Raw genomic sequence first — 19402 nt, 5'->3', positions numbered from 1 at the left:
CTCAGATGGCTACAACACAAAAACATTCCACAAAACATACCGTCATGGCAACTGTGGTTAGCTTAAATTCGCTTAAATTCAATCAGGCACTTTGCTTGACGGAAAACAAAGTCCAAAAGCCTTCAGCACAATCAAGAAATACTTTATCTAAAAAGATAATTGTGGGAAAGACAGCAATGCTCACATGTTATACTATAATTATGCTAAAACACAGAGTACTAATACTGATCAATATCTCACGATGCTCTATAGTCTCACTGCCCGTCCTGGTGTACTGAAGGAAGGCACATGTGATGTTTCATATTGATCACATTTTCAGGGCATGTCTGAGGAGGGATTTTCAAGTTGGCTACAAATGCCCACAATCCAGATCAGCCTATCTGGAGTTCATTTAACTAAATGTAATCTGTTTTCTGTGAACTGATAAATCAGCCGGCATGAGATTTGGCTAAATCAGCTCTGGATTTCAAATTATGTTTTGTTTAAATTTTTTTAAGCAGTCTTTCTGAACAGACTGCTGGGGTGGTCCCTTTGAAAGATGGTAAATGTTTTTATGGAGATTCTCATGTAGATAAAAATTATTTTAAAGGACATTTCCCCATTAAAATAGTTTTTATTTAGGAAGTAACCTGTAAAGATAAAAGTACATATTAGTACCAGCCAGTGTTAATTCTGATAGCTGATTTGGACTTGGTTTTAGTATTCTGACAAAAATACGTACAAGTTTTAGTTATTTGGCTAAATATCTAAAAGTAATTTAATTAAAATGACTTTTTTAAGTAAAAGTAATTAGTTGTAGTCTAGATTTACTTTCATCGACCGCCATTTTAACCAGATACAACTGAACAATTTTAGTCAATGAAAATAAAACTTTTTAGTTTTTATTTCTCAGACTTTAACTGTATACATTTTTTTTATTTCCCTAACTCAAATGCAGTCATTTCCCAAGTTTTAAATACTTCTTGTGGAATTGAAATGGAATGACACTATGCCATTATGGGCTTACTAAACCTTTTCCTTCGTGTTCTTTAATATGCACTGGCTAAGATGTTAGATATTATCTAGCTAGTTAGTATTAGTAGTATTAGAATTAAACATGAGACTAACCAGGTTAGGAAAACAAAGATTTTCTTTCTTAGTTATCATGACCAAAATTAACTCAGACACTATCACAACGTTTCAGTCCTGTGGACAACATCCTACTCTGCACTGATCATTATGTATCATGTATTTTTCCACCTCAATGAAGAAAAACATGATAAAAAATCTCGTCAACTTAATTGTAAAGAGGAACTTTACAGAAACAAAAGAGATACTTCAACTAGTCTAATACTAATCTCAAAGGGCAACTTCAGCTTTTCTGGCTTCTTTTTTTTTTTTCCTTGCAAAATGCTTCTTGTTGTGAATGGAACATCAGGTCTGCCACCTAGTGGTTAGCATTAGTAGTCACTGACAACCAGGGAAAGGTTACACTTGAGGGTGATCTATAATATTCAATTTAATGTAAAGTTAGAGTTCCTTTTCATTTAAAGAGTCAGGGAACAAAAAACTATATAGTGATCCCGATCTGCTCTGACTCACCCCGACATCCTTGTAACAGTAATTAATAGTCAGCGCTGTGTCAGTGGGCTGGGGTGAAATTTGGCAGGAAATTTGCTATACATCAGCGCAGACATGTCAAACGTCATCACGTCCTAACTTTAAGCACAAAAGAATTCTGGCTGCACTATGACAGGCAAGAGTTGGCAGCTAATCAACTATATTTCTCGCTGAACAGCTAAGGCATTTATTCTCTGACAAAGCCAGAGAACTCATGATAGCCAGCTAGTGCCTAATGTAGTGTGTTTGACGAGTTATGTGCATTGTTCTCAATTCAGTTTATGAATTTATCTGAAGTTCAGTTAAATTCTATTAAACACGTCAACTGATACTTCTGTTCACTCTTGGTGAGTGTAATGTTGACAGATTTGTGTCCATTTATTCAGTTGTTCTGTTTCATCTACTGCACTAACATTTAGACAATTAGTGGCTAACTGGAATTTTGGTTCTTTTCTGTAGTTCAAACTCAGTTATATTGAATGGGTGAGTGTAATGTGATCAAGGCTTTCGCACGCTTCTAGCGTGTGCATTTTATCTATGTACCTGTATCTTTTTATTTTCTGCTGTTTAAGCCAGTGTTATTCACGTGCATGCTTGGTCTTTATGCATTTCATTCAATAAGAGGAAATAATTATATTTCAGTCCCTACAGGATTTCGTACAGGAGTTTTTTGCGTTTTTTTTTTTTTTTTGCGATTGTTAAGGCCAAAAATGCTTGATTTTGCTGTGGCCTTTTTCAAAATCACACAAAATTGTTTTGCACAGTCTTTTACAGTGATGTTTATTGGTAAATGAGACCTTCTAGCTGACGCATGTGAATTGAAGAGGGCTTTGGCTGAATGAGTGTTGCGATGACATTACATGACGCTCCTTCGCACAAATCTGCGGTAATTTTGAAAAATTGCAAGCTCCTGTGCATATTGCAGAGTTTGCTTGACTTTGCGTTCATTTCTGCGATCGCAAAATCATGGAATCCTGGAGGGACTGATATCTTCCTTGTCCTGAGTACTTCTCAAACCACATTCTACTCTACTAAAATAGTATGTTAGTACACCAATGGCGTCATGGTTACTTAGTCCTGTTTAGTATGTAGAATGTGGCTTGAGATGAATGTGGCTTTGAACGCTTACTGAATGTGTACGTTATATCTACTGTTTATAGTCTGCATAGTCCATTTATTGTTTCATTACGTCCAGCCTTCAGAGTTGCTGCATCTGATTTCACTGCACCTTTGTACCAGCTACGAGTGAGCATGTGACAAATAAAGCTTTGTATCTTGAATCATAAATCTGTTATTTGGGAGTCGTCAGATTAATCTGCACAGTGGAAATGGAGCTCGCAAGTTATGCAAGTAGCTCACAATAGCATTTTGTTTTACCAGTGAATTCCAAAGTCTTAACTTGGCAGCTTCAATGATGTTGATGTCTTAATTTAATCAAGTGGAAGTTCAGTTCATGTTTAAATGCTGTTTGAACCATAGTGCAACATTGAGGAAACAGTCTGACTGAGTTTCCACTTTAGACAGGGAATGGCCCTCACTGTCATACCATAACAGCCTGAGAGAGAGTGAGAGAGAGAGAGAGAGAGAGTCAGGGATAGGAACAGAGCGAGCAATAGTTAATGAAAGCTATCACGTTTCTCTCAATAGCAAAACTCTGTTCATTATGTTTGTGTGTGTGTGTGTGTGTGTATAAACATACCTGACAGGTGAGTTCCTACTCTTGAGGGCTTTGTAAAGCTCCAGACCTTGATAAGGCGACACTCTCTTATCCTTCCCACCTAACATAAGCAAGACTGGGGTGCGGATCTACTCCACACACACACACACACACACACACACACACACACACGCATGCACACAGATGAGTTAATGAATATGCAGCGTGCAAAAGATGCTTTCAGTAATGTGGTAGTAAAAACATTTAGCAAACATGTGTGTGTGTGTACCTGCGCTGCATGCACTATAGGTGATTTGTCCAGCATGGTTGTCAGGGCTTGTGAAGTGGGCAGCTGGTCAAAGCTGTATTCCAGACCTACAGAGGAATATCTCCTGTAGGGGGCAGCAGAGCACACAGCAGCTCATTTACTACAATTACAGTATTTACTGCACTATCCCATCATCTACTGTCTGTAGCAATGTTGCCATCTGTTATCAGTCCGTACAGGATTATTCGGTTCGGGGTTTTTATTGTGATTGTTGCGGACAAAAATGCTGTGGCTTTATTTTTCCTCAAAATGTGACATATTTTGTATATACTTGAATTGGCAAAATTGCATTTGCAAAAATTTGTCTTTCGCAGTGATGTTTGTTGGTAAATGAGACCTTTTATCTGCACTCATGTTCGGCACCCATGAATCGAAGAGGGCTTTGGCTGAATGCGCGCTGTGATGACGTCACATGGTGACTCTTGGCCCAAATCTGCAAAAAAGCCCCTCTGAATATTGCAAAGTTTGCTTGATTTTGCCTCCATTTCTAAGGAAATTCCAGGAGGGACTGTTATATTCATAACTTAAGATTGGAGGAGCAGTTTCAGGAAGAACATATATGTGTGTTACATGAGATTTATCCAGTCTGATCATTTTAAGAAAACACGTAAATGTTTACAAAAACAATACGCAACAATTTACAAGTATAAACGTTATTCATTCGTGATCATTTCTTCACCATGCTGATTGATTTACACCTGTAGTGCCATTATGTCTCATAAAGCATTAAAACATTCAGTTCCTGGGGCCCTCATTTATTCGCAGGTTCTAAATTGTTTCTTGAGCTTAAAATGTAGAATTATCGCATGGTGTAAATGTTTACCAGTCAATGATGTCACTGGTCCCGAGCAGTGTGGCCGCGTTGATGACGGGGTTCCGTGCTGCACATGCTCTGTAGAACTCTGGATACTGACCAATCAGATGACACGCCAGGAATCCACCATGAGACCCACCCATCACAGCCACCCTATCAGGATCAAGGGTCTTGTTACTCTGCAGGACATGCAGCACAGCCCTCTGGTAAGAGGAATATAAGAATATGGAATATGGGAAAGGTGAGGAGGCAAAAAGGGGGAAAAAATAAACATCATGATGCCATTCATTTCAGATTTAACATGTTTATCATGTTTTGCATTAAAAACAAACAAAAAATACAATCATGGAATGTACTATTTAATTATAATATCATTATTATTGTTATCATTATTGTTATTATAATTATTATGAGAAAACCAGATATTTTTGTATTTTATCACTGGTAGCTTATGATTAAATTAAAAGCTTCTTTTGGATAAAAATGTCTACTGGATATTTTAGCTAGAAACAATTTTATTTACCAGCTTGGACTATTTTCATGAGAATGTGTGTTCGTGTGTGTCTGCACAAACCTGCACGTCTTTGACATCCTGACCACCGATGTTTCCAAGGAGAGAATCGATAGCGTCTTGACCAAAACCAGTGGAACCTCTATAGTTAACTATTCACACATGTAATTATCCAGTCCATCATTCAAAGTTGTATCAGATCCCTCACCTATATTTTGGTAGCAAACACAACACTCACAGAAATATAACACTCACCCATGAGCACAGCGAAACCCAGTTTAGTCAAAGCTGCAGCAGTGACGTTCCATTCAGCAGCAAAATGAGAATGAGGCCCGCCTGCACACACACACAGCTGGCACTGAACCAATTCACAGAGCATTATTCGAAGGTAATCGTCTGTGGATACTGTGAAATCTATAGTACTGTAAAATGTATGTGCATGTACCATGTATGAAGACAACCAGAGGAAACTTCACAGCTTTGAAAGACCTTGCTGGTTTCAACAGCATGGCGCCAAAACTTATGCCAGCTAATGAGAGAGAGAGAGAGAGAGAGAGGGGGAATAAGATCATTACATGTTCTAATTCAGTAGGTTTATTTTACACATAGACATGCTACTCACAGAACTGATGGTTTTCCTCTTCTGGTGTGGGAGTGATTATCATCGACTCCCAATCAAAGTTCTCGTATGTATTGGCTCCACCCAGGTGAGACCACTGTACACTCTGTACATGCTTTCCATCAGGTACAAACCCTACCTTCTGTGCACGCGCACACACACACACAGTTAAAAATGTAAAAACATTATACACATGAAGTCCAGATTTCATGATTTCTGTATCTGAATCAATGTGTGAACCTCTTACAAAAAAAAAAGAAAAAAAAGTACGTAAACCTATTTACCATCGACTCAATTATAACGGAAGTCTAAGGGCAGTCAGTGAGACAGTCAATAAACAAAATACACAGCGATATAACATTATTTTTTCCAGAACATCTTACCAAAGCTGGTGTTGAGGGCAAAATACAGTAAAAGGAATTACAGTAACACTTTTTCTAAGCTTTAGTAGTATGTATCCATGTGCAATCGGATGCACTCTTCTACACTTTTAACACACGATGCATCTCTGACACCATCAGATTCTTATACAAATGCTTTTGACTTAAGAATTAATGAAAGCTTTGTACAGTCTGTAGCAGTGGACAAATCATTAGCCTGGGATGTGTGCGACAACCAGAATTCATTTCTACACTATTATGCATAGTTGCTTGCCATGCAAGAGGTTCAAGAACCTTTTTGTCTTTTGTATTTTTATTTCATTTTGTTTTGTCTGTTTAAACAGAACTTACTGTACTTCACGATGATGTGACTCACCTTGATACGGTCACTATAGCATACACGTTCAAATCCCACCACCTGCTGCACTACACTCATATGTGCAATCTTTTCAGAATCAGGAACATGCAGGTTTGTGGAAACACTGACAAAACTGAGCAAAATAAAGCAGAGTGCAAAACTGTTATATACAGTAAAGTCCTGCTAGCACAACATGCACGGTTAAACACAATGAGAGGATATAAAGGCATTAAGCAGGCGTAAATAATATTCTGACCTGCGATGCGCGGAGAGGACACGGTCAAGGTTGTAAAAAAGATGAAAGAAAAAAAAGTTTATCAGGAGACGGTAAGGACTATGGCTACCCGTCAGAATCCATATACTCATTCGTTTTTTATTAATCTGTATTTATGATTTAATTACTAACTAGCTGGCCACATGTTCTTATATTATTATAGCTTCTAATTTAAGCCTAGCCAATTAATCAGCCAAAACATGGGAATGGGCAGCACATTGGAGCTTTTACTGGCTTTCATTTGTCCACCCCTGAGTCTGTGTTGCACATAAATATACCTCAAACTGCCCATAGACTTCCACTGTAAATGAGTTCCGGGTTTCATATAAACAAGTTTTCCGTTCATCTGGTGTATGGAGAAATGTGACTTTATGTGACTATGAACTGTGTACATGGATAACATCTGCTACACGCATTCACACCAAGAACCACGTTGTATCATGTGATCTACAGTGTGTGAGTGGGTGTGGTTGGATGTACCAGGCTAGGTGGGTGATTAGGAGCAGAGCAGGACATCACCATCAGGTCTTTGATTACTGCTAACAGCTTGACACTCCCAAACTCGTTCCCTGAGGACATACACACACATAAATATAAAACCCGACCTCGAACAAAATGAACACACACTGTCAAATAACTCGAGCACACACGCAGCAACAATAAACACACACACACATACATACACGCAGTGTCCTGCACAGGTGTTACTGTTCCGGTTCGTCTCTCCACAGAGTACAGCATCTAGCAGAGAAGAAAACATGAGTTCATTTTACAATATTCAGAATATAAAACAGCATATTCTGGCGGAAAGTTTCTGGAAGATTCCGCCTGAACAGGTGTGTTTGGTTTTCTAACACCCTCCACTTGCTCTATCTTTCAGTGATGTAGATTTGCTCTTTTCTGTACCTTGTTGTTTTCACAGGCACTGCTGAAGAAGATTCTCTCACTGTCTGACGACCAGCAGTGAAGAGCAAGAGGTTCATACACACCCGTAAACTGACCTGCACACACATTTCGATGTCATATCACATACTCACGGTACAAAAATAAACATGAAAACACGAGAGAAAGAGAGTGAGATGGAAAGATATACTTGTGTGTGCAGGTACCTTTCTCTGCTCTTCTCACTACATCCACCAACACTGAGGTAGTTCTGTTCTTCATGTCATACTGAGAAAGAGAAAGAGAGAGAGAGAGAGAGACAGAGAGAGAAAGAGAGAGAGAGAGGAGACCTGTTGTCTGTGGAATGCACTGCGCTGTCATTACAGCTGTACTCATTTCCCTGAACGGCCTGCTATCCTCTGTATGATGTCATTATAGCATCAGTGCTCCTATCAGTCTGTCATTTCCTGTATTTTAGCCCTGGGTGCAGCTGAGTCACTGGAGACACTCCGAACTGCCCTCCTAATTAACCTGCTTGTTAACCTGCTTATTATCTTCCAGTTGGCCATCAGAGAATCACGTCAATGTGTGTTAACACATCTACACACAAACACACACACACACACACACACACACACAGAGTATAAAGAGTGCAGACATGTACATTGATCATGGAAATATCTTTAATACAGTCTTCTTCCTCTTTGTATCTGATTCATCAGCATAGAAAGGACAGGAGACTGCAGAGAGATCTCATGCGAACTTTGAACTGAATTTGTCTGCATTCATATACCGCTATGTGTATCACGCACATCTGCCACCAGCCGGTTCTGAAAACCTGTCTGTGTGTGTGTGTGTGTGTGTGTGTGTGTGTGTGTGTGTGTGTGTGTACGCAAGAAACTGTTTACACCTGACTGTTTCATGTGTAGGGCTGGACAATGATGATACAATATAATTTATCTCAATAGAGATGTCACGATACATTTTCTGAGATATCACAAGTATTGAGATATGTTTTTAGAACCTTTTTACATTTTTTAATAAACACAAATTGCAAAGAAGTAGCTTCTGTTTTAGTTCAGATGTAGACACTATAAAGATTTGCATGCATATTACGTATAGCAATTAATAAGCTGTATATGTAAAATTTTCTAGCGTCTACATCTTAACTAAAACAGATAAGCAGCATCTCTTTCGCCAAACGCTTGGGGATTTTCCAGGGCAACACCCTCCGAAAGCACCTACAATGGGCAAGTGAGCACTGGAAGAAGCACCAGGATGCACTGTGGGAAGAAGACAAGTTGGTGGAGGAAGTGTGATGCTCTAGGAAATGTTCTGCTGGGAAACCTTGAGTCCTCGCATTCACATGGATGTTACTTTGACATGTAGCCCCTACCTAAACATTGTTGCAGACCAAGTATGCCTCTTCATGACAATGGTATTACCTAATGGCAGTGGCCTCTTTCAGTAGGATAATGTGCCCTAACACATTGCAAAATGTTCAGGAACGGTTTGAGGAACATGACAGAGTTCAAGGTGTTGACATGTCCTCCAAATTCCCCAGATGTCAATCCAATCGAGCATCTGTGGGATGTGCTGGACAAAAAAGTCCGATCCATGGAGGCCCCACGTTGTAACTTACAGGACATAAAGGATCTGCTGCTAACGTCTTGGTGTCAGATACCACAGCACACCTTCGGAAGTCTCGTGGAGCCATGCATTGATGGGTCAAATCTGTTTTGGTGGCACGTGGGGACCTTCACAATATTAGGCAGGTGATTTTATTGTTATGGCTGATCGGTGTAAGTTTCTACCACGACAAGCTTGTGGTCGATGTTCAAACAATGTTTGAATACATCTGCGCTGATCGATGCAGGAGAGCAAATTTAATCCCTTTCTAATCATCATTACCATTTGCAAACTGTTAGATTTGGCCAAAACGTTTTAGTCGAAACAGTCAATTTTTCAGCGGGATCCCAAATAAGTGTAGTTAAGTGATGCTTATTATACTTCTCTAATATTATCTAAGTCAGACATACATTCATATATTTTATTTCACATTGACAGTAAAGACAATTGTGGGCACTGCATCTTTCAAGTGGAAAAAAACAAAACAAGACAAGATATTACTGTGAGATGGGGGAAGTTAAAAACACCTATGCAACTGTCAATCATTCCAGACATACAGTATATCGAATGACTCATCTGGTAATAAAATGTACTTAGTTTAATTTTCATATTACTCATGATAGTAGTCTGTTTTACTGGACACATTTTTGCCGACAAGTGTGTATGCCGTTAAAGTTATATCAGGATACAGTCAAGATATAACGCACAAAAGGAGCAGGTGTAAATGGGGTCTGAGATTTTTTTTTTTTAAAGTGTATATCTTTACCAGCATCATGCGGAGACATTGTTGATGTGGGCCGAACACTTGTCCCTGCAGATAGACCAGCCAAAGAGAGTCTGGACTCAGTCGAGGACTCATCACCGAGCCGGAATCACATGACAGGAGCTCTAATGTGGGTCAGAAGTCAAACAGAGAGCCCAAATATAGAGTATGTACTGTATGGGAAATAATGAATGTCTAGATTATTACTCTACATATATACAGTATGGTCCATGCTGTATTCAATAACATATAGCAAATCTTACCAGAATTTCCTTTCAAGTCAATAGAGAAGACAGCTGACCTGAAACCAAATAAATCTCATTAATAGTTAGCATTTACAGAAATGATATAGATGTGATAAGCATGCCGACTCTGCCCCCTCACCTCCGATTGGAACAGAACTTCAGGCCCAGTCGGAAGGGTTCATGCCACCAGCCCACGAAGATCACGGCCTTGCCGTCGCCTGTCCACAAGGCCTGAGTGACGGCACTTACAGGTGAGTGAAGTCACAAAACCAAATTATCTACGTTCTCAGTAGTGCCAGTTCGGCACTGGTTCAGGTTTTCCCTCTCTACAAACACACCTAAGCCAACTCATCAGCTTTCATAGATGATAGGGTATGTTAGCAGTAGCGATGTGGATTTTGGTCAGTTTTGACAGCTCAAATACAGAGAAAATAAGCGAGTACTGGAATTTTTGTAGGGTTGGGAGAGGGTTTCTCTCGCTATGCGTCAGTATAGTATAAGTTCTGTTAATGGCAGTGTGGCTATACTGAGTCATTATGAGAGAAACCCTCTCTTCTCCCTAAGGATTTTTGGATAATAATTAATCATTCAAAAAATGCCAACAATGACTTCTTGGATTTATTCAAAGCCTCCTGTATGTTGCATTTCTCTTTTTCTTGTGGCTGCTTGTTCTGTGTCATTCTGCTTCACACTACCTGCCTACTGATGAAAGAAAACTCCCATGATGTTCAGCTGAGCCTGACCTGAATATCTGTCTGTGTGTTCATTCATTCATGTACAGGAGAGTGCCTGAGAATTCCTAATTTTAATGATGATGATGATGATGATTATTAGGTTATTATTATTGTTATTATTATTAGAGTAAATTAGCAATAGTGGTTTACCTGTCCAGGTGACACATGACGTGGGACTCCAGGACATATGTTCACTTCTCCTTTAGTTAGATTTGCTACACACAACACTGGGGCACTTTTACCAACCAGACCCTCGCCCCAATCTTCCACATACGCATTCTTATCCTGAAACACACACACACACACACACACACACACACACACACACAATTGAGAGAAGCTTTATATATGAAGTACAGCCTATCCTAGTGTATGGATGCCAATCAAAGTTCTATTAAAGTAACAAATTGTCATAGAATTGTAACCATCTCCAGATTAGAATATGACGACTACTTAAGATCATTTCGTATATGAGAAAGTTTGGTTTTTTTTTTAAAGTCTACTTACCTCTTCTTCAAGCACACTCAAACTCCCACTGTCATTGGCTGATGACCCCTCCCTCCTCTTCTCTGCTATGTAAAGTAACCTTCCCTCACATGGTGACCAAACTAGACATGCAAAGTGTGCTAAATACACAAATACATACAAATAAATGACACCATAAAACCAACAGCCCAAATTAATAACTCCAGCAAAACAATAAAACAGGGGAAGAGTTGTGCAAAAGAAGGCCTCCGTACCATCTTCATAGACTTTTCCGTGTTTGTTCAGGGCTGTAAGGTCTAAGCTTTTCTCCAGTCCACCGCAGCCCCATACCTGAGCAGTGACAATTCACCCAAGCTTAAAAAAAAAAGTAATACACTAATCACTTAGTGGTTTGTGATAGGATGGCCATAATTACCTCAAGGTACTGATGCCCCACACCATCTCGGATGACCGCTCTGCGTAATCCAAAGGGGGAACGGCTACTAAGCAGCCTGCAATTAGAGGAGGAGATGTGGGTTAAAATAAGAGTCATTTAGGTGCATTTATATGATCCTTTTATATTATATGTATACAGTATAAGTGTGTTTATTGAAGATTCATGTTATTTAGTTCAAATGTATCTGGAAGTGTACAGCTCATACAGTATATGTATATATACACAGTATATACATATACATTGTGGGTTTTGGGTATGCATGTGCCAATGCCTTACTCTCCATGTGTGTGTATAGAGGGTCCCAGACACACAAACTTTTCCAGAGTATATTCATTACATTGAAGATTCCAGTGCTGACTAAAGCGCAATCTAACGCCTCGGTCAACATCACACTGACTCCACTCTGAAAAGAGACAGATGTATGATCTTAGCAATGACTTTTGTTAGAAAGAAAGAAAGAAAGAGAGAGAGAGTTGGTACATAGCAGGAAAATTGGGCACGTGTAAGGAGGATCTAAGCGACTTTGACAAGCACCAAATTGAGATTGCAAGACAACTGGATCAGGGCATCTCAAAAACGGCAGGTCTTGTGTGGTGTTCCCGGTATGCAGTGGTTAGTACCTATTAAATGTGGTCCAAGAAAGGACAACTGAAAGATCTACATGCATATTACGTATAGCAATTAATAAACTGTACATGTAAACTTTTCTAGTGTGTACATCTTAACTGAAACTGACAAGCAGCATCTCTTTCCCCAAACGCTTGGGGATTTTCCAGGGTAACCCTCCGAAAGCACCTACAATGGGCAAGTGAGCAATGGAAGAAGCACCAGGATGCACTATGGGAAGAAGGCAAGCCGGCAGAGGATGTGTGATGCTCTGGGAAATGTTCTGCTGGGAAACCTTGAGTCCTGGCATTCATGTGGATGTTACTTTGATACGTACCACCTACCTAATCATTGTTGCAGACCAAGTACACCTCTTCATGACAACAGTATTCATTAATGGCAGTGGCCACTTTCAGCAGGATAATGCGCCCTGCCACACTGCAAAAACTGTTCAGGAATGGTTTGAGGAACATGAAAAATTGTTCAAGGTGTTGACTTGGCCTCTAAATTCCCCAGATCTCAATCCGAATGAGCATCTGTTACACGAGCTGGACAAACAAGTCTGATCCATGCAGGCTCCACCACACAATGTAGAGGGCTTAAAGGATCTGCTGCTAATGTCTTGGCACCAGATACCACAGCACACCTTCAGAAGTCTCGTGGAGTCCATGCCTCGATGGGTCAGTGTATTGCTCTCAGCTCTCTCTGAGGCCTGTAATTCAGCTGTACCGTGAAAACATTTCAGAATTAATGGACCACTGGCACTTATCAACATGCTCACTAGAGTAGGAAGAAACCCAGACGTTACTCAAAGTTTTGTAAATCTGGTGGAAAGTTCTCGTTTGGTTTTGGCGACAAAAACATTTACAAACATCTGTAATAAATGATTTATAAACGATTTATAAATGAGGCCCATTGTACCATAGCAACCACTGGATAGCCATAATGCAGTTTCACTAAGAATGATGGTTGCTAAGATGGCAATGTCATTGTGCTTCTCAGACATTTAAATGTAAATGCATGTCTTTTCTAGTCACATGCATTCATTTTGTAGTTTGCTTGGTTACTTTATTGTCCTTAGGTTTGAAACGTGTCAAATAATTCTAAACAAAATGATTTCCTTCAACCATGAATTCTGTACCTTATTGTTTAATTTGGAACTACTGTTTTGTTTTGTTTTTTAATGCAGGGAATAAACAACTAATCTTACCAGTGCTTATAGTGAGATTCTGGTTCTTGGTGTCAGACCCGATGCCTTTTTCAGTAGTGATGAAGGCAGACACAGGAACAGGATATCTGTTGTAGCTTTTGAACACATCTCTGATCACACCCTCCTCCATCATCTTCATCATCATCTGCAGAAAATACAAGATCTACATGTTCTGTGGCGTTATTCACAGCACACCAATTAGAATAAATGTATATTAACTTACACATGGAGGTTAGATCCAATTAGTAGGATCGACTTGAAACTATAAAAGTGTGTGGTTTAACAATGCACTAAATAAGCAGTCATATGCACTTACATCTTTTCTTACTGATAAATGGGTTTAGTACTCAGTAAGACCTTTATACATAGCAGACATACTCACAAGACTATTTATTAGATTGTTTAGATGAAGTGTGGAACTATGACAACCTATGATAACCTTATAAATAATAAGATAAATACAAATTAACATTACACTTCAGTTAGGTTAGATTTGCACACCCATTGAAGGCACATCAGCTTAAGGCCAAACAGATACAGGTAGATAGAGGTCGACCGGTAGCGGATTGTACCGATACCGATAGCTACGTTGGGCAGTACCTACCTGCCGATAACCGATTAATCAAACAATAGTTTTTAAAATTGATACTGAATGAAAACACAACAATCAAAGTAAAACATTGCTGAACTTTATTACAAAAATAAACAGTACTGACTGTACCATGGAAATGTACTGTACTTTTCTAAATGTAGTAAATATATTCATATTAATATATATTAATTATTAATAAATATTAACATAAATAACAGATATACATCCAATAGAATTTTAATAGAAATAGAGAATAGAGACATCCAAAACGGAAAGAAAAAAAAACACTTCAAATAACACAACAAAATTTGTCAGTGATGGTTTCGCCTCTAGAGGCCGCTCTCGTACTGTATAATCACAGCGGACCATTCTCAGCCACTCCTGCAACGGACGCAAGCGGGACGCAATCCATACCATTGGTGTGGATTTTCGCCGATAACCGATAGTTCCAGCAACCGGTTATCTTAATCTGCAAAACCGATCAATCTACATGTAGACAACAATTTTGGTCGCATCAATCATTTTTCAGATTTTGGTATAAATATGTCTCCTCTTAGATTGCAATAACAAAAATATCAAAACTTTTTTTTTCTCAAGTTTTTTCTTGTGACCTCCACAAGTTTGAAAAAGGCTAGAGCGCCGTCCACCTCACAATCATGCCAGGTCATAGTATATCACTGAAAAACCTGTTTCCTGATATTTATATGTCAAGTTATGAGTCAGTACGATACATGTCATCTTTTAAACAATGTTCCTTAAGATCACTTCTCTTCTATATTCAGACTCTGAAATCAGAATCAGTTTCTAGATGACCTGCATTCGTGAAATTTTACAATCCTTATTCTTATTCCTACATAGAAGGAAGAAGAATTTCTCAAAATGTTGATCATTCTTGGAGTTACATTAGATTTTAAGAAGCAGCTTTTTGGTTTGACTAAATGCAAGTATATCAGCGATGAACTGGTGGAAAATGATCGTGATCGCTACCTTTTTTCCACCTGTACTGTCTTGCCTTGTGTTAAATCTGCACAAGGATTACGTCTATCAAGTCTTTTGTAGACATGTGACGTGATGTGATAATTGTGGATGTCGTTTTTCCCCCAAAGTAAACCTACTTTCAAACAATGATCAAGCTGGGGTTTTAAAACAGGCTGTTGATGGTTATTCTAGAGTATACGCTGATAAATTACAGAGGCTTGGCCACAGCAGTGCCACCCCAATGGCATGTCAAAAGACGTTATTACTCCTTTATATGCAGCATTAATAAATCCTATCTCGCTCATGTGTATTTAAATCATCACTGTGATATTGTAGGGATTTTTACTAAGGGCTATGAGATTTATGAACTACAGAGCCAGTCCAGTAATGCCATTATGTCATTATTTCAGTCACTCATTTTGAATCGATGAATAAATCATCCATTCTGCAAATGTGATCTTGTCCTGTATATTAATAGACGGTGTGAATAAAGAAAAGGGTTTTCACATTTAAAAAACAAACAAACAAACAAACAAACAAACAAAACTCACTCCACCTTTACAAAACATCTTATTTTAAAGAAAACCGAGCAATAAAGAAACTTACTGATTATAATAAACCACAGAGGGAAGACCATACTTACAAATATTAAGTTTAGACTCTGCAAAAATGCGGACGTGAATTTAAACGCTTCATGTAGTATGTCATTACGTTAAAGATTGATTATTGCTCGCGCGCATTGTCCAGCCGCGGCTTATTTGTGTTTGTGGTCGTTTTCCTTCTTCTTCTACTGGTTATGGAAAGCCCGCTCTGTGCACATTACCGCCACCTAGTGGAGACGTTCTGTATACTTCACAAAAATATCTGTGCGGTTAAACATACTCCCCTGAGGCCTATTCGTCCCCGAACATCAAGCGTCGCTTCGTGTTCAGCTTCAGTGACTTTCAGACACACACACACACACACACACACACACACAGGTGCACTAGTACAAAGGGTCATAATGTTGCAGAGAGCAACACAAAGTCTTAGACGCCCCTTTTTTTAGTTAAAAAAAAAATGTTGTAGATATTTATTTTATGAATTCTTCATTATTGAGTCAGTACATTTTGATATCCAAACATTAGTTTTCCAGCACAGAGTTAAATGTTACAGTAAAAATGTTTGTTGTATGTCAGTAAAGAATGGGGGTGGGGCATGGAGTGGGAGCGAAGAATCGTCACACCAAATATTGAGTTTCTTTAGTTTATTACTGTTTACTGCACATTGTAGTATTTTTATTTTAGCAGGAAGATTTAATTTCAATAGTTTTGAAGTAATCTTTAAAATAATCTCTGAATTAGCCTAAGACTTTTGCACAGTACTGTACATGTACACAGATGGTAGAAACAGGACTTAACTAGAAAGTAAAGCATTTAAATGCTATTGACTATTATCCATTGGCTTTTCCTAAGTCTGATGAATAACAGGTTAAAATTCAGAGAGGCCAGATGTAATGGAAACATTCGGTCATTGTGAATCTTGATTAACCTCCAACAAAGGTGTACAGTAATTATTCAGGTTTACTATGTATGTAAGTAAGTAAGTAAGTAAGTAAGTAAATAAATAAATAAATAAATAAATAAATATTTGTAATATCTTTTTCGTCAATAGAGGGCGCAATTGTATCGCAGTGCATGTCACTTGAATGAAAACTTTTGAATGAAATATATTTGTAAAATCTCCCCTCAAAATTGGGAAACGCAGCTCTATCCAGCACTTGCTATTTAATTTTCTTTCCTGTTAAAGCCTTAATGATCGTGATAACGAGTTGATTATTTCAAACAACTGACATAAGTGCATTGAATATGCAGCTTTTGATTCGTTTGATTCAATCTAATTCATTTAGAGAAGCAAGGACAGACAGTCCAAACCTCTTCGCTGATTGGACTTAAATAAAAGAAATTATCGCATTAAACAAGTTTAATCTTCTTGCTTGTATTAACTTTCTACTGTTTCCTTTGTACTTGGGAACTGATTCACTAGAATGACAAATGACTCATCCATAAATCAACAATTAATAAACACCTGGATAGAAGTACAACAGCTTTATTTCGTGTTATTTGCCTATTCAGCATTTGCACATTTAGACAAGTCTTGAGAATCATTAGGTTTTCTTTTGGGTCTCTTTTGAGAACTTCACCTGCCACAGAAGACAGGCAGCTGGGCTTCATGCACCATTAGTTTCTTCTCCTCACAAACAAAATTCATTCACTTAAAAAAATAAAAATAAATAAATAAAATAAAAATTATATATATCTCCATCCATATGTGTATGTATGTATGTATGTATGTATGTATACACACATATCTAATAACAAAGGTTGTGGTCTACATTTCACACACTTTTCACTCTAATCTATTTCAATCAGATGGCTGTAAGCCACACAGCCAGCTACATTGGCTGGTTTGTTTTACACACAGTACCACTGTGCCTGTTCCAGTTCCCCAGACAATGCCAATTATTTTGGCAAATACACTTTGGTTAATACGCTCTGGTTAAAGTGCTACAAAATGAAATCGGGTCAAAACATTCTGGATGGAGCCTCAAAACCTATACTAGGACATGAAAAATATTCTTGTGATAAAGTCATTGAATATCTATTTCCTAAAGCATTAACAAAATATGAACACTGGACATTAACATATACAGGACGTTTCCTTCCAGATGAATGGACCCGTACTGCCGCAGGCTTTGTCAGTTCTCCTGTGAACTAGAAGAGATGTGTACAGGGACCAAGAAGCTAATGAACAATAGAACCATCTTTATGGTAACTGAGGTTTCAGACCTATCTACAGAGACACATACTCTTGGGGCAAATAGACTCTAAACAAGATAGGAGGAAGTGAAGAAAGAAAACCATGAGAGACAAATGACTGAGTCACTCTCACAATCTCTTATGAACTCTTTACCAGCCTCATAAACTGAAAAAAACAACAACTGTCAAGCAGCATCTTGAGACATCATGGTTCTACTAAGAACAAGTACATACTTACACGTGACTCTTTACCAGTCATGTTCTCAAGTACTGAAAATGTACAACATACTGTAATTCATAATACAGGATTAAAGGTGGTGTAAGTTCTCATAGTATGGCAGCTCTTAATAAAAGCTCGAAACTAGTGGAACAAATATATGACACAGTCCAAAAACATCTAACCAATCAATCAATCATGTTGCCTGTCAATTCAGAAAGCTCTCAGTCAGGTCTACATTTAAATTCCCTCTCCTAACAATGAGTTACCCTGCTTAGCCACAGCTGCTGTTAAGAAGACACGATCCTGAGTCAACCAATGCAAAACTGCTGAACCAGACATCAGGCTGTTTTCTCAGCAGTAGCATGGGCTAACTAGTAAACGACTTCAAAGACCTCTTCAACCATTAACTAAGTCAGGCAGTCATTCTCATATGTTTAGACCAGTGCCAAAGAAATCAGCTGTGACCCAACTTAATGACTATCACCCTGTATTTACACTGGTTAGCCATCCTTAGTTCAGATCCTTATGCTTCCTGCTTTCAACAAATCAACTTTGAGGACTGACTGTTCACTTGCTGCCTAATATATCCCACCCCTTGACAGGTGCCATTGTAACGAGATAATCAATATTATTCACTTCACCTGTCAGTTGTTTTACTGTTCTGGCTGTACATCATTCATCATACGGTGCTTCAAATGACTAGTCACATGTGACATAAAAAAGTAGCCTCCCCATGTAACTGGATTCCCTACAGCTTGCATATCACCCTATCCATTACTGGCTCTGTTCCATCCCTTACTTATGTAAGAATGCTATATAGTGATTTCAGCTCCCCATTGAACATAATCCCACAGAAGTTGGTTGTAAATTTCAACCTTCTGTGCTTTAACTCCCTCGATAACTGGACCTTGGACTGTAGGCAGTCTGGATTGGGAACATCACGTCCAGAACCCCCACATTGAGCTCTGGTGCCTCCCAGGACTACGTGCTCAGCCCACTACTGTTCACATTGATGGCATATCGCTGTACTGGCAAGCAGAGCTCAAACCACATCAACTTGGCTGATGACACAACTGTGGTCGGTTACTTCAGTAACAATGAAGCAATATGCAGAGTGGAAGTGGAACAGTAGTAGACTGGCGGAGAAACAACAATATACCAAAGGATTGTTTATTTCAGAAAGATCTGTGGTGATCGGCTTCCTACTGCACCTCAACAGCTTGCAAGTGTAGACAGTCAAGAGCTTCAAGTTCCTGGGCGTGCATATATCAAAAGAGGCCCTA

At 38.8% G+C, this 19402-nt stretch overlaps 1 protein-coding gene across 3 annotated transcripts; it reads right to left on the bottom strand.

Moving 5' to 3' along the window:
• Window positions 1–637: 637 nt before the first annotated feature.
• Window positions 638–16160, bottom strand: zgc:136971 (S9 family peptidase). Of its 3 annotated transcripts, XM_053625412.1 has the most exons (22): window positions 15745–16158; window positions 13532–13676; window positions 11992–12118; window positions 11695–11770; window positions 11534–11609; window positions 11301–11419; window positions 10944–11078; window positions 10199–10290; window positions 10078–10115; window positions 9818–9939; window positions 7650–7710; window positions 7447–7541; window positions 7224–7281; window positions 7021–7109; window positions 5532–5670; window positions 5355–5438; window positions 5165–5245; window positions 4973–5061; window positions 4408–4601; window positions 3546–3648; window positions 3299–3405; window positions 638–3154 (listed from the first exon to the last, which is right to left on the bottom strand). In XM_053625412.1, exons 2-22 carry the CDS (start codon window positions 13674–13676, stop codon window positions 3046–3048), a joined length of 2139 nt encoding a protein of 712 aa, XP_053481387.1. In that variant the 5' UTR covers window positions 15745–16158; the 3' UTR covers window positions 638–3045. The 3 variants fall into 3 exon arrangements, with proteins under 3 accessions (XP_053481387.1, XP_053481386.1, XP_053481385.1); XM_053625411.1 differs by having other exon boundaries at window positions 11301–11609; window positions 13532–13694; window positions 15745–16160; XM_053625410.1 differs by having other exon boundaries at window positions 11301–11609; window positions 15745–16159.
• Window positions 16161–19402: the final 3242 nt, after the last annotated feature.

The sequence above is a fragment of the Ictalurus furcatus genome, chromosome 5 (assembly GCF_023375685.1).
Source record: "Ictalurus furcatus strain D&B chromosome 5, Billie_1.0, whole genome shotgun sequence".
Taxonomy (NCBI): Eukaryota; Metazoa; Chordata; class Actinopteri; order Siluriformes; family Ictaluridae; genus Ictalurus; species Ictalurus furcatus.
This window is presented reverse-complemented; position numbering and strand designations above follow the sequence as displayed.

What these genes read in the sequence shown, in the direction of transcription:
- zgc:136971 (XM_053625411.1), bottom strand. Translation starts at nt 13,676, where the DNA reads ATGATGATGAAGATGATGGAGGAGGGTGTGATCAGAGATGTGTTCAAA. An exon ending in AATGTCTCCGCATGATGCTG is followed by an intron (nt 7,711 to 9,817) that starts GTAAAGATATAC and finishes TCTCTTTCTCAG; the next exon opens with TATGACATGAAGAACAGAAC. An exon ending in CTATAGTGCATGCAGCGCAG is followed by an intron (nt 3,406 to 3,545) that starts GTACACACACAC and finishes TGTGTGGAGTAG; the next exon opens with ATCCGCACCCCAGTCTTGCT.